This window comes from Meriones unguiculatus, chromosome 16, assembly GCF_030254825.1.
Source record: "Meriones unguiculatus strain TT.TT164.6M chromosome 16, Bangor_MerUng_6.1, whole genome shotgun sequence".
NCBI classification, from domain to species: domain Eukaryota; kingdom Metazoa; phylum Chordata; class Mammalia; order Rodentia; family Muridae; genus Meriones; species Meriones unguiculatus.
The window spans coordinates 56,174,662-56,189,075 of record NC_083363.1 but is presented as its reverse complement, the minus strand read 5'-3'; the positions used below and the strand labels follow the sequence as shown (position 1 = coordinate 56,189,075).

The window sequence follows — 14,414 nt, the reverse complement described above, 5'->3', positions numbered from 1 at the left end:
AAATGCTAAATTTGTCCAAGATGTCTGACACCAACTACCTTATAGTCATAGCTGTATTTATTTGGGGGTGGGTAGAAGGATACAAAGGAAGAGGGCGGAGTCTAGGCTACCAGATATAAAGCTGTTGTGATGTACACTTTAGTCCTCAGTCATTGTGTGACTGTGTATAGAGTATTGACCCTTAGAAAGCTCCTCCAGAGTTCTGGAGCCCGAAGACTTCCTGTAGCTTCCTTATGGATGTAAGTATGATCGGTTGATTGATAGCCTTTGAACACTTTGTCATATGGTGGAATTTTTTGGATTTCTGGGTCCAGTCTCTACTTCAGACTATTGGGTACAAAAGACTCAACTCCCAGTGATTTCGTTAGCATCTACTCCTATGTGTATTCACAAGGATTCACTACCATTAGCAGACACTCCTGTCACTTCAGGAAAATCCAAGGGTTTACCTTGTTTAGTAAATAATTGCTGATTGATTAAGTAGCGGCACACATGTCCTGGTTTGGATACATCATCAGCTATTGTTCATCAAAAAATGCTAAGTAAAGATACTCCCCAAAAGGAATTGAGAGTCTTTCTTCCTAGAACAAGCAGCACCCTCAACTACTGAGTGAGGGATTAAATCAGGCCGAGTCCATGGTCTCTTCCAGCTCCAATGATAAGCTATTTGTCCTTAGAAGACAAACAAGCTATAGCACAAAGACTAGTCTACACGGTTCTGAGACTTTGAATATGTCGGTTTCCAATAACAAAAAAGAAACAGAGTGATTCAGTTGATCTCTAAGACTCTTTAATATGTGACAACATGGGTTTGAGTTGCAGCCAAACAGCTTTGTTAGTTGATGAAATTTGGCTCTCTGGCTAAGGAATTACAAACTTTATTTTAACCCATGGTTAAATGTATCCTGACCTAAGGTTACATTGTATCTTGACCTTATGTTACATTGTATCTAACTGTATCTTGGCCTAATGTTACATTGGTTCCCAGGAGGTGGCTGATAATGGATTAGTTATGTCACTACACAAGAGCTTCCATGTGCTCAAATCATAGTCCTGCAGTTTGAAAAGAATCAACTTTTGAAACATTGTTTTTAATTCAAAATGATGCATAGACATTCAAATATAACCAAAGTTTTGAAACTCATTATCAAGCATTTTATTAGAAGAAGGAAAACGTTTTAAACACACACCATGCCATTGCTACCAAGTGTTTGTAAAATGTTCCTTTCTGTTGCCATTTCAGTGTTACCTCAGGCAGTCACCCAGTTTGAAGAGCTGGTTGGAATGGCAGAGACCCTGCTTAAGGGTGGAGGAGCCTCATCCACACCTGCGTCCACTCTCTGGCGAGCAACAAACAACTCCTCCCCAGATTCCTTTGCCTCTCTATGCAGTAATTCCAACTCTAGTTCCAGCTCCCCAAGCTCCCTGAAGGCTGAGGAAGAGCCGAATCCTGGTGAGAAGCAGGTTGGTCGAAACGCCTTCCCTCTGGTTCTCTGGACACAGCTGCAGTGGTTCTGCCCAGACTTCAGTGGCTACCCTTAGAATCCGATTACAAAGAAGCCTTTTATTTTAATGATGAAAGTTCATATTTGTGAAACACACCCCAAGTTTAGAAAACTAAAGGCAAATAAAGCGTGAGTAAGAAAGCAGCTTTTGAACCATAAAACTCTTGCACCGATGAGAGAAATATGCATGAGTGGCGAGTCTTTGGGTCACTGGAGACATGGTGGGCCTCCGCATTCTTGATGCGCACAACCATTTTCTCCTGTTCCTCTTCATAATGAAAAAAGGAAACTAAAAAATGTAAAGCTTTTGTTAAAACCGGGTATAAGCGGCTTTTCCAAGGTGGCAATGAAGTCCTAGCGATCTAATATTCAGAGTGTCTGAATCTTTGTATGTAAGTTCCTATTGCTATGCAACAGATTACCACAAACTCAGTGGCTTCACGAAACACAAATTTATCATCTCAGAGTTCCAAAGTTCAGGATCCAGCACAGAGCTCACCAGCCTGCAATCAGTGTGTGAGCAGGAACATTCTTTATCTGTTTAGTAAATACACTAAATTCTGCGCTAATTTAGAACTTGTTTTCCAGTGCTTAAAGAAATGAATTTGCAGTTTCCTTCCTGGCTGCAGATTGCTCCTCCCCACTTCTAACATCCCTCGTGCTTAGCTTAGGGCTCCTCCTGCCACCCCACAGTCATGCCCCTCACATCACGTCTTTCCTCCTTTCTTTTTTTATCTTTTTGGTTTTTGGGGGACTCCCCTTTATCTCCATCTTCATCTTTTAAGGACGCTGGACCAACCTGGGTGATCCAGAATAATTACCCATCTCAAAATGCGTAACTTTAACTACATTTGAGTGTCTCCACTGAAGTAGCATACCCACAGGAAGCCGAGCCTCGGAGGGCACATCTTTATCTTCTCCATTTCCCCAGACATTTAAATGCGGAGTACTGAGGCTACGGTTGACCTGAAGGCGTCACGTTTAGATGACCCAACAAAAAAAATTGCATATATTTCATGCGAAAACTTCACAAAGGCCGACAGACATTTCAAATATGATAATTTCCTCTAAGTGAAATGTAAAATATTTACAAAAAGTAAGAAATACCACCTTAAAGAGTGCTGATGTTTTGTGGTATGTCTTAATTAGTATTTTTTTTTATTTCTCCAGGTATCATCTCTTTCTAATTTCAGTTATCATTTCTTATTTTTTAGTTCAAGATTGAAAAATGGCAGATTGCCCGTTGTAATAAGAGCAAGCCTCAGAAATTTATTAATGATTTAATGCAAGTCCTTTACACAAATGAATACATGGCCACACACAGTCTGACTGGGGCAAAATCCTCTACATCAAGGGACAAAGTTGTAAAACCAGCTATGAATCAGAATGAAGTTCAAGAAATCATAGGTGATAATTTGATTGCATTGTATTTTCCCATGAACTTGAAATCATGTTACCATTCACAGTTGGTTATTGTTTCCGGTCCTTTTCATTTTGTTTTGTTTTCAATTTTATTTTTTTATGAAAAAAAATAATCTAGTATTGTTGTTAAATATGAAAAGATAGGAAAACTTTTTTATTAAAATGGTTATGAAATCTGGCCATGGTGGCGCCTGCTTGTAACATCAACACTTGAGAGGTGGTGATGAGAGGGTCAGGAGTTCAAGGTCATTCCTGACTGCACAGCAGAGTCAGCAGCCGGCCCAGGCTGTGTAAGATCTTGTCTCAAAAAGGGAAAAAAAAAATGGATGCTGAACTAAAAGTCAAGTCTCTAAAATGGAGAAGTTTGGATTAATAAAATTCAAAGCTTCAGAAAATAACAATTTCTCTATTTTAAAATTTTCAGTAGCGATTTGTATTGTTTTCTCTTTGTTAGTTATATGTTTCTAGAAAGAGATCGTTTTAACCATATAGTTTTAAAATTAGTGAATCTCCTTAAAAACGAACACCTTCCCCAGTTTTAGTTTTGTTTTATGCAAACATCCAAAAATTTTAGAGACTCTCTGACGGAGCTCTTTGTTTACTGTTTCTTAATTACAAGTGATTGGTTTGTTTTGACTAATGTAAGAAACGCATGAAACCAGTCCTTGACGGCTTGGAACAAAAGCGTGGAGTTCACAGCAAATAAAAGGGTTAAATCCAAATGATGTGGGAGGGGGACAGACATACATGAGGTATTTATAGAACCGCCCTTCTGTTGGCTTTGGCTATGCTTTGGAAACCTGACCATCTTCATCTGCTTAAATATGTCGTGACTAATTGGGCTCCTTTCGGGAAACTGACGGAAGTATGATTTGCCTCCGTTCATAGGGTACAAACTCCTCACGCAGCACTCTTGTGTGTGCCACTGTGATCTTTTCCAGGAGTGACGAAGCAGGTGTTCCCCAGCGCTGATGATGCGTCAGTTAGAAGGATGATAGGACAAAAGCTGAATAACTGCACCAAAAAGCCGAATGTGAGCAAAGCTCAGCTCTCGGGATGTTAAGTAGATGCTGCCGGTATGTCTTTCAAACGCTCACCCTCTCTCATATCACAGACTCCACCCTGCTGTACCTCGGACTGGCATTTTCCACATGCTCAACTAGAAGGTCCTAGGGGACCGCGAGATGCTGCTACGGGTAGGAGGAGGGCTGAGGAGGGATGTCAACTTGGGCAGTGCTGAATCCCGTCCAGCAAGGTGCCTCTTTCCTCCCGAGAACCTCTCAGATACTGGGACGGGTACAGGTTGCTCTTAAAGTCAGTTATTACAATTTAATATGGTTTTTGTTTGTTGTTTGTTTGTTTGTTTGTTTTTCAAAAGTCAGGCATTGACCCGTGCAAATATGTGAGGTGGAAGGTTGGTCGTTTCAGCTTTGCAATGAAATCTCTCTGCTGTAATGTATATTCAGTGTGTTCCCATGAGCTAAAGGCCTTGCCTCCTGCCTGGTGCTTCTGGGAGATGCTAGGAACTCTGGGAGTTTGGTCCTCACGGAAGCTCTTCTGGTTATTGAGGCATGCCTCTGAAGGAGACTGGGGGATCTTGATCTCTTCCTCTTCCTTTTCTGTGCCTTCCTTTCACAGGGGGCTTCACCACACACTCCCCCCTTTGCTGTTCCTCCCCACAGGCCCAGCTGAGCGACTACAGGGACAGTCAGTCATGGACAGAAACGACCACCAAGAGACTACATGGACCTTTTCTCCCCATTAAATGCTTGCCCAGGATAGTTGTCACAGTAGCTGAAAGCTACCTAACACACTCTCTTCTCCACTGTTTTCATGGAAAAACTGTGGGGGAAAAAAGTACATATGCTTGTACTAATGATGTTTCCATCGACTCATGGAGGTAGATAGAACCAACATTTTAGTAGGGTTCGCTTAACGCATAAAAATGTCTCCTGTTTTTACATTTATTTAGTGTGTAATCACACATACACACACGTGCACGTGACCACAGTGCAGAAGTAAAGAGCAGGCCGTGGTGCTCACCTTCCACACAGTGGGTTCTGGGGGTTGAATTTGTACCCAATTGTGCAGAGTTTTTATACAGTCCTACTGCCTTCATTCCTTGAGACTGCATTCCACGCGGGATATGGAACTCTGTGCTGCAGTAACCCACCCCGTCCCCCGCCCATGGCTGCTGTCAGCTCGAGGGTTCTTGAGGGTCCTGTTTCCGCCTTGTTACACAGTAGGGCCAGTTCCGGCAACAGTGAGCCTCTTTTCCTAAAGATAGACCGAGGAAAAGAGAACAAGCTACAGAGAATAGCAGCGGTGGCGCTCTGGCCGTCAGCCCACACACCAGCGGGGCCTCTTGAAGAGCTACAGCAGGAAAAGGTAGTTGTCTCCCTGTTACCCGTTGAGCCTTTATAAACTTCAGCATGTGGTGAACTTTGTGTCTTTCTAACTGTGAGCTTTCTGGTGCTGCGTGCCCCGGAACTTCTGATGCTGACCCGAGGTTACCCGAGGTTTCTCCTGAGTGCCACATAGCCAGCTCTTCACGTTCACGGCTCTTCACGGCTCTCTTTTGGAGCACACTATCATACTTCAGAACTCCATAAAGTGTTTTAATGCCCCACTCAACACCATCCTTACACCGTAGAGCAGAGGCTCAGCAGACGTCTCTGACTGCGCCAGCCACCAAAGGGAATGAACATCGAGAGATTTTTACATCAGTGTTGCTTATACCTGCCAGTAACAGTGCGATTAAAGCGCCTTGATCCGAATAAATTCAAATCAAACCAGAGGATCGGGGCCTAATGTTTTGTGCTTGTGATTCAACAAATGGGAGGCCTTGAGTTCTAGGCTAACCTGGGCTACATTGTACTAGACTATGCTTCCCTTTAAGGCAAGATCTTGTCCCATAAAAATTTAAATAAATGACAAATGTTTTTCTGTGAACACACTCTGTTCTTGTGATCCTGGGCCTATTTTTTTTGTTTGTTTGTTTCTTCTTCTTCTTCTTTCTTCTTCTTCTTCTTCTTCTTCTTCTTCTTCTTCTTCTTCGACTAGGAAGGATAAGAACTTCGAATAAGATTTGGAAATCAACACTAGAATGGAAACTTGTAGGTAGGATATATCCTTCATTTGGAGTCATACAAATTATGTCCTAAAGACGTGGGGAAAGAGGCTGCCAGAAAAGACAATCACCTTTCTTTCTTTCTTTCTTTCTTTCTTTCTTTCTTTCTTTCTTTCTCTCTTTCTTTCTTGCTTTTTTTTTTTTTTTTTTTTTTATTGTTCCTGTTGACTTAGCCACAGCACCATCTACTGGAACGGCTCTGTAATTTTCTCTCAACAGAAAATTCAACAGAAGCTTAGTGGTGGTTTACTTAGGCAAACCCTAGCCCTGCCTTGCCTCACACGCCAACACGCAGTATTCTTCAGGAAAATGACTGCAGAGCGCAGGCCGTCACTGGCTGACTTGTTTTGAAAGGACAGCTCCTTTCTAACCAGGTTTCTTTTCTTTGAGAGAAGAGCTAAACCCCGCCTTCCTCTTTGAAAAGTCCCTTTGTTCCCATCCCATGCCTGCCCTCTAGCTGCCTGCTAAGAGCTCCCAGACACCAGTCTTCATGGCCTTTTCTAGTTCTCGTTTGTTTCTTACAAGACCTAAAGAAAGTTTTATTTATAAGGGTTACAGAAGTATAGGGTATCTTACCTGTACTGAGCTGAAGACAGAAGAGCCTGCTCCCAAAATTCTCAAAGCTGCCTGTCTCTAACAGAATATTTCTTATGTTTATGTTATAACACAGATGCTTTCATACAATGCTGTTTAAACAAAGGGTCAAAGGTTATTTTGCCCTCTTGCTCCCGTCAGATTTTTTAATTGTTTTTTAATTAATTAATTTTTTTAATTTTTATTTTATTAATTATACTTTATTCATTTTGTATCTTCCCATAAGCCCCTCCCTCCTCCCCTCCCGGTCCCACCCTCCCTCCCCCTTCTTCACGCATGCCCCTCCCCAAGTCCACTGATACTCCTCTCCTTCCTTTTGATCTTTGTCTATCAGATCTCATCAGGAGTGGCTGCATTGTCATCTTCTGTGGCCTGGTAAGGCTGCTCCCCCCTCAGTGGGAGGTGATCAAAGAGCAGGCCAATCAGATTATGTCAGAGGCAGTCCCTCTTTCCATTACTATGGAACCCACTTGGACACTAAACTGCCATGGGCTACATCTGTGCAGGGGTTCTAGGTTATCTCCATGCATGGTACTTGGTTGGGGTATGAGTCTCTGGGAAGTTCCCTGTGTTCAAATTTTCTGGTTCTGTTGCTCTCCTTGTGGAGTTCCTGTCCTCTCCAGATTTCCTATTTCCCACTTCTTTCATAAGAATCCATGCACTCTGCCCAACAGTTGGCCATAAGTCTCAGCACTGTCAGATGTTTTGAACTGTCTGGATGGAAAGCCTTTGGTTTTCACATCTGGGTGCCACTACTGCCACCTAGTGGTCAGAAGTGCTACTGACCAGCCTGCAATTCACAGGAAAGCTGCACCCTCCCCAGCAAGGACCCACCACTGAAGTTAAGAAACACTAGCCCAAATGAAGAAATCAAATGAATTGCCACAGCCATATGACTGTTGACCAGCAGACAGCAGCTGTATCAGGTTTTCCTTTTTGTGTAGCCCATTTCAATTACTATAAGTATTCTGGGGAAGACTGCTGGGCATGGGGTTAAGCCAAGAGAAAATCTTTATTAGCCAGCCAGTGACTACACTGGGTGTTTAGGATTTCACTGTAGCACTGAGCCTTTGTCAGGTGAGCTTTAAAGCACAAAACACCATGTCCTGCACTGACATGCCTCAGTTAACAAATACAGCCAGAAGCAGAACTACAGAAGCCAGAAAGCAAGGTTAGAACATTTCCAGACGTTCCAGCGCTATGGACCTGAATGGATTGGGTCTTTGTTTTCATTTTGGCCGGTGGTACTGTCTACCTGCTGAGTTGTTACTGCCTGAATGGTACTTCCATCATGGAGTCAGTTGTGTTAAGGTCTTGTGGGGGGAAGGGTGGCTACTGAAGTCTGGGCCCTGTTATAGTAACAAAATCAGTGCATAAGGAATGAAAGTACAAGAAGTTCTCTTTGGCTCATGATCTTATAGGACGAAAGGCTAAGATCTGGAAGACCCACATGCTGTTCACCCTTGTTAGCACATCCTGGAGGGTTTTGTGGCAGTAGTGGGAGGTCACGGAGCAGAGAGCACACGCAAGACAGGAAGCCAGAGACTCAGGACCAGACACTCCTCTGACAGCCGGCTCTTGCAATAGTGAGCAAAGCACATCCCTTCCAAGCATGGTGCCCCCAGTGACTGACCCTCCTTCCTCTAAATCTGCACCTCATGAAGGTTCCACCACCTCAGCCTCAACACAGTGAGAAGCCGCCAGTGTGGGAGACACTGAGTAACAAGCCACAGCACACAGCTCTCTTGAAAGACAGGTGCAATAAGATGTAGGTGAGTTATATTTATGTGTAGAGAGAGCGGGGGGGAGGGCCTCTCAGGAAATTTGTTCATTCAGTTGTAGGGGTGTCAAGCTGCACCGGGGTGCAGAACAGAGGGGAGTTCATGCTGGGGTCAGAGTAGAAGGCCATGAAGAGGCAAATTTTCTTCTCCCTTGGAGGATGTCAGTCCTTAAGATTTTCAGCTGTACACATCTAGAAAGAGATATTCTGCCTTGTCCAAGTAATGACTTAAGTTTTAAAATACATTCAAGGAAGCCCCTAAGCAGAAATTTGACCCAACAACAGTGTCCAATGGTTGACACATGAAATCAACCATCGCAACTATTGATCTGCGGACAGGGTACCTTGTTGGAGAGCCTGTTCTATGAACTTCAGGAACCCACTTGATTTCATGAACTTCAACTTCTTCTGAGTTTTAAAAGTTTATTCTGTGATGCGCACACATAGAGATGGGTTTAACTGTGATATTTCATACCCACGCCCTTACTTCTTCACTGCCTTTCCACCTAATCGCTTTCCCCATCTTGCTGTGTCCCCTTTGCCCCGTGAACACCCCCCTTTCTGCTTTAGTGACATATATATTATGTTACCCTCTTCTGTCCCCCACCCCTTTCCTCCCAGATTACCGTAGGCTATCCTCATTTCCCACATGTGTATGCACATCTATGAATTTAAATCTAGATTCTGCCTAGGAAAGAATAGGCATTGCCTTCTGAGTCTGTCTTATTTTGTCTCCTGCTTTCACTGGGTGAGGGACAATGTGTGATTTAAGCTGTAGTGGAGTTTCCTTTCATGATCGTGATTCTCTTTGGGTTTGGTGCACACATGTTAAGAACAGCAGTGTTCTCTTAGTGAAATTTTTCTTTGATGAGTATGCAGTGTCCTCCATATCTTTTGCTTATTAGCTTTGTTTTGAAGTCTATTTTGTTAGACATTAAAATGGCTATGCCAACTTGCTTCTTGGGTTCATTTGCTGGGAGTATCTTTTTCCAACCTGTACTCTGAGGTAATGTCTATCTTTGTTGTTAAGGTGTGTTTCTCTGGGATGGGGAAGAAAAATGAATCCTGTTTCACATTCATTCTGTTAGACTATGCTTATTTATTGGGGAACTGAGACCATTGATACTGAGAGACATCAGTGACCAGTGATTGTTGATTTCCTGTTGTTTATGCAAGCTGTCTTAATGTCTTTGTCTTGTGCTTGAGCTATATGTTGTAGTATTCAGGGCCTGCTGTGGTAGGATTGCTGGGCTGTAGTGAAGACATATTGTCCTGGCTGTAATTGATGGTGTTTTCACACTAGAGTATAGGCATCTGGGTTCCAAATGATTATACTTCTAGGTACTAATATCTGGTCTTGTGTTTGTTGAGTGGTTGTTGTTTTGTGCCTTGGTTTCTGTGCCCTTTCTGGATCTTAAGGAGATGGTGGCTGCAGGTTGTCAGGTAGAAATGCTTCTGAGATCCTACCAGATATAGCCTCTGGAGGCTCTGATTAGAAGGCTTCTTGTATTGGGAGCTGACAGTTAGTGATAGAAGTAATCTGCTTGAAATGCAGAGTAGGCAGGCTCATCCCTCAGGACTTCCAAAGGCCCCAAGCTCAGGACTTGAAATCTCACCAATCCCCACCCTGGAAAACACTGCCTCCAAGAAACCCTCTATAAGCCTGCTTCCCGCTCAGTTTCCTGCTGTCTCTCTCCTGAGCAGAGGCAGCGACCCCTCCTATGTCTTTCCCAATAAATCTCTTGAATGAGGTTGGTTGTGTGGTGTGAATTTGTGGTATTGCTTGCACCCAACTGCCAGGGTACCTCTCCCTTCAGAGCTGTAACACTTGCATTGGGAAAACCTTCCCCCTCGAAGCTGGAACAGTTGCAATGGAGATGGGAGAGAAGTGGGCTGAGGGAGTCCACAGGAGGAGAAGCAGGGTGTGCACTGAGATCTGCTTAGTCCCCTGGGAATGGGGGCAGAGAGCGAGGAGAGGCTATAGCCAGTAGGCTGCCACAGCACTGGGAATTAGACTTGGGGATAGGATACGGAGGAGAGGAGGTGGAATGAAGTCTCTGCTTTTCTGGCAAAGGCCAAAGGGTTCCCAGGGGATGTCCGAGGGAGTTGGAGGGTGACACCAGGGATGGAGTGGTGAGAGGACCTGTATGAGAAGATCAGTATGGTCCACTGGAGATGGGGGAGAGAGGAAGGGAGGCCACAGCAGACAGTCTGCTGCAGAGCTGTAGACGAGACTGGAGGCTGGATTTGGAGAAGAGGAGGGAGAACAAAGATCTGAAGGTCATCTACCTGCTTCTCTCTCCTCAGGTGAATCAGGTGAACCAGGTTTGGAGAACTGCTAACCAATAAGCAACCAGTAAACATTACTGAAGAATATTATACAGAATGGTTGATAATTTTTTTTAATGATTGACTGGTATAGGGGGTTCATTTTACCTTGCTTTTAAATTTAGCTAATGAAATTTAATCACTTCAAATAAGAATTAATATAAAACATTTTTAACTGTTTTCTATGCTGGGATACCTGTAAATTATAAAACAATTACATAGGACATCTCAATAGCAATGGTTCTTTTCTTCCCATACAAATTTGCATCTCTTTGAAGTCTGATCTTTTATTACTACAGGTATCTTAAAATAAAGCATGTTTGGTTTTACGTCGAACATTGGATTTGCTGGTGATTCTGAGACATGTCAAAGACTGGATGAATAGCATCTTGTAGTAGCCATGGCTTTCCTGGTGGAGCGACACACTGGCTGAGGAAGCTGCATGCAGAGCTCCTGCTAATCGCCAGTGATGCATCGAACCAGAGAACGTCTGCCAGACAAGCATGCAATATGGTTTCTTTGGAAATATGCATTTTTTTTCACAGCCCCAAATACTTCCCTGTGGAACTAACTTAGGATAATATCAGCTCTTATCACAGCAACAAAAACATCATGCCTCCAGTCAGTCATGGTCCTCAACAAACATTATGCATAATTATTATCAGTGGCTCCCCATTATGGTTTTTCTTTTTCGGGGGGAGGGATTTATCAAGCACATGTTTGGTAAAAATGCAATGGAAATGATGCACGTCTACAAATACAAAAGGAACAAAGTGAGCCTAAGCAGCGATAACCATGCCTAGCCAAGTAATGGTGACTTAACAATAAAGTGACGAGGTTATTTTGTGATCTAAAGATGTGTGCAATAGGATTATGGAAAAAAAAAAAACACACCTAAAACATAAAGGTCTTTTCAATATTCAACTATCCCAACACGCTCTTAAAAGCCTAAAGTCCCGTTTTTGTTTGTTAATTCGAGGCACTGATATTTCTAACAGTCTCTGGTGAAGGAGACAAACCTCTCAGTATCCATTGTCCAAAGCAAGCATCCCAGACTCAGATGTGCAATAAACATATCACCTAGAGTGCACGTGGGACACAACATCATGTTTGATCAGCTGTGATGCTAAACTGCTTGATTTTAACGTGTTTATTTCTACTGTAGCAGAAGAAAAAAATAATTGAAAAAAATGGTGGTTTAATAATGGTCCAGAAAATGCCATTTTGTAAATCAACAAAAGATAAACTATTATTCAAAGACTTTTCACTTGATAGAAGATCACCTAACTACTTTGCAATATGAAACTATGCCTTTTTCTTCTCTCTCTCTCTCTCTCTCTCCCTCTCCCTTTCTCTCTCTCTTTCTGTCTTTCTGAAACAGGGTTTCTCTATGTAACCCTGGTTGTCTGGAATAAACTCTGTAGATCATGCTGGCCCCAAACTCAGAGATCCACCTGCCTTTGCCTCAACAGAGCTGGGATTAAAGGTGTGTACCACCATGCCCGTGAAGTTACGCTTTTTGAGTGTGTAAAGTGTTGGTGAAGCTTGTAAAGAGGGGGTTTCTAAAGTGCAGTGAAGCCAGGGAGTACTCTCTAAAGTTTGCTTGATATAACAATGCACTTGTACAAAACAAATAATCTCAATGAATTATGCAACATTTGCTACTTTTAATTAAATAAAGTCTAACTCCATTGAAAACCAATGCACTTTCTTATTCTTTTTGTTTCATAATTATATTCAGGGAAAAAATTTATTTTTTTTTTTCTGTCTAGGCAGAAGGCTTCTTCTCTGACACATTAAAATACTCACCTCTTCACCAGTAGTCTCTGCCGACTCTTACGGTGCCAAGCCTCAGCTGCTCCCTGTGACCCTGTGGAGAGCAGAGGAAACCCCGAGTAGATGTGTAAATTCCCGAGTGAGTGTGGTAAGGAATGGGTGAAGTCCTGAGCGTGTAAGGAGTGGGCAGAGTCCGGAGTGAGTGTGTATTATCGACAAGGATCATTGCCTCAGAACTGTGGGAACTGGTGGAGCCTCAAAGGCGTTGGCAAAGCCTTCCTCTCGCCCAAATACAAGTGCTTGTGAACGATTATGCGCAAACAAAACCAGCAACAGCAGCTTGTTCCTCTCAGGCGGCTGCACCCTGAGACTGATGCCCCACAGAGACATCCACCTGAAACTCGCTGTATGTGATCAGCAGGCCGAGAGCCTCCTCCTGGGCTGTGCATGATAGATATGGCATGCTAGGTTGTTGGTTCTGCTCTACCGGAGCAAATACTCCACACACACACACCCTGATCCCAGCTTTTTGAGTGTCTGTGTGTCTGTCTTTCATTCCCTTGTCACCCCAGTCAGGCTTGCAGGACTAACCCATACTGGAAGCAGCGATGACCCTTTCGTGGCTTCAAAACCGGTACCACACGGGAGACTCTTGCAGATTACCAAGTTTGGTTGCCAGAATAAGGCTCAGCCTTGGCCGCATTGGACCAAGGCTTCTTTGTCTGCTGCTGAGGAAACGAGCTAAGATTTGTGATCCTCAATGGTGTTTGCCTCTTCTTAGCCAGCACTAATTTCATAGCTCCAGCGAACTAGCATCAATTGTCCCCGCAGAGCAAAGTTTTGAATTTAATGGTTCTGTTCCTTTGTTAATCACAGTTCTTCAGAAGCAACTTACTGGAGCCATAGATTCCTACTTGCAAATGTCACACGGATGACTCTGGCAGAGTCTTTGACGGACTCTCAAACTCTAAAACTCCAGAAGCCGGGTCTCCATTTTCCACACAGGTCCTCAGCCTTAGCTTCCAAATCCCCGTGGCAGCCCACTAACCTTTGAGCACTATTGGCTTTTTTATCCCAAAGTTCTAATGTCCTTCAACAATCCTCCCCCAAATGTGGTTAGACCCCCTAAGCGCTATTATCCTTTAAACCCAATACCAATTTTTGTCTTAGTCTTCCTATTCGTGTGAAGAAAAAAAAAAAAAACAAAACCCACAATCAGAAACAACTGGAGGAGGAAAAGGTTTATTTCTGCTTATAGTTGTAGTCTATGGTCAGAACATGGTCCCTGAATGGAGCCATGTGAAGAAAATTCTGAGTGCTTTTGAGAACACTCCAAGAAAAAAGAAGTCTTGTGACCTCAGCTTCTTCCAAGCACAGAACTGTTCTCAGGATGTGTGTTCATGTTCCTCCCAGGTGCAGCAGGTAGGAGTGAGTTTAATTCCAATCACTCAGCATTGCTTGCTGCTGTTATTCAATTAACTAGTTAAACTATCCTTTCTACGCCTCTCTGGGAAAACCATGTTTTTGCCACAGGCAGCTTGTCCTTGTGATTGTATACAGCTTGAGCTCACGAGAACTTTACTCATGTGGGCCTCTTCTTGATGCTCCGAGTATGAAAATTGCCTGATGCTCTGAATAAAGTTGGCTATTGCGTGAGACTTATGTGTGCCTTATTTATCAGCTCCGTTCTCCTGGGGCCCGCTACCTGGAGAGCGGTAAACAAGTGGCACTTGAACAGGGACCTGGAGTTGGGACCCTCACAGGAGGAGGTGAGTGAGAACAATGGGGCAGAAGCCCTGGAAGGTTTTGCCTCACGTCATGCATAGTTATTTAAAGAAAGCAGGAGCACAAGTCTGAAAGCCACAACTGCCTGGTCGGT

The 14,414-nt window shown here is 43.4% G+C and overlaps 1 protein-coding gene across 5 annotated transcripts in view; it reads left to right on the top strand.

Annotated features, from left to right (window-relative positions):
- The window catches only part of Bend6 (BEN domain containing 6), a 43,128-nt gene extending 30,667 nt beyond the window's left edge, over positions 1-12,461 (top strand). For 2 of the 5 annotated variants that reach the window (XM_060369826.1, XM_021659794.2), the window contains exons 4-7: positions 1,244-1,464; positions 2,720-2,912; positions 3,869-4,003; positions 11,059-12,461. In XM_060369826.1, coding sequence (XP_060225809.1) covers positions 1,244-1,464; positions 2,720-2,912; positions 3,869-3,990 — 536 coding nt within the window. In that variant the 3' untranslated portion in view covers positions 3,991-4,003; positions 11,059-12,461. Of the gene's footprint in view, positions 1-1,243; positions 1,465-2,719; positions 2,913-3,868; positions 4,004-4,609; positions 5,884-8,072; positions 8,412-11,058 lie in introns of those variants that run through there. The other 3 variants (XR_009586801.1, XM_060369828.1, XM_060369827.1) reach the window with 3 other exon arrangements.
- The last annotated feature ends 1,953 nt before the right edge of the window (positions 12,462-14,414 follow it).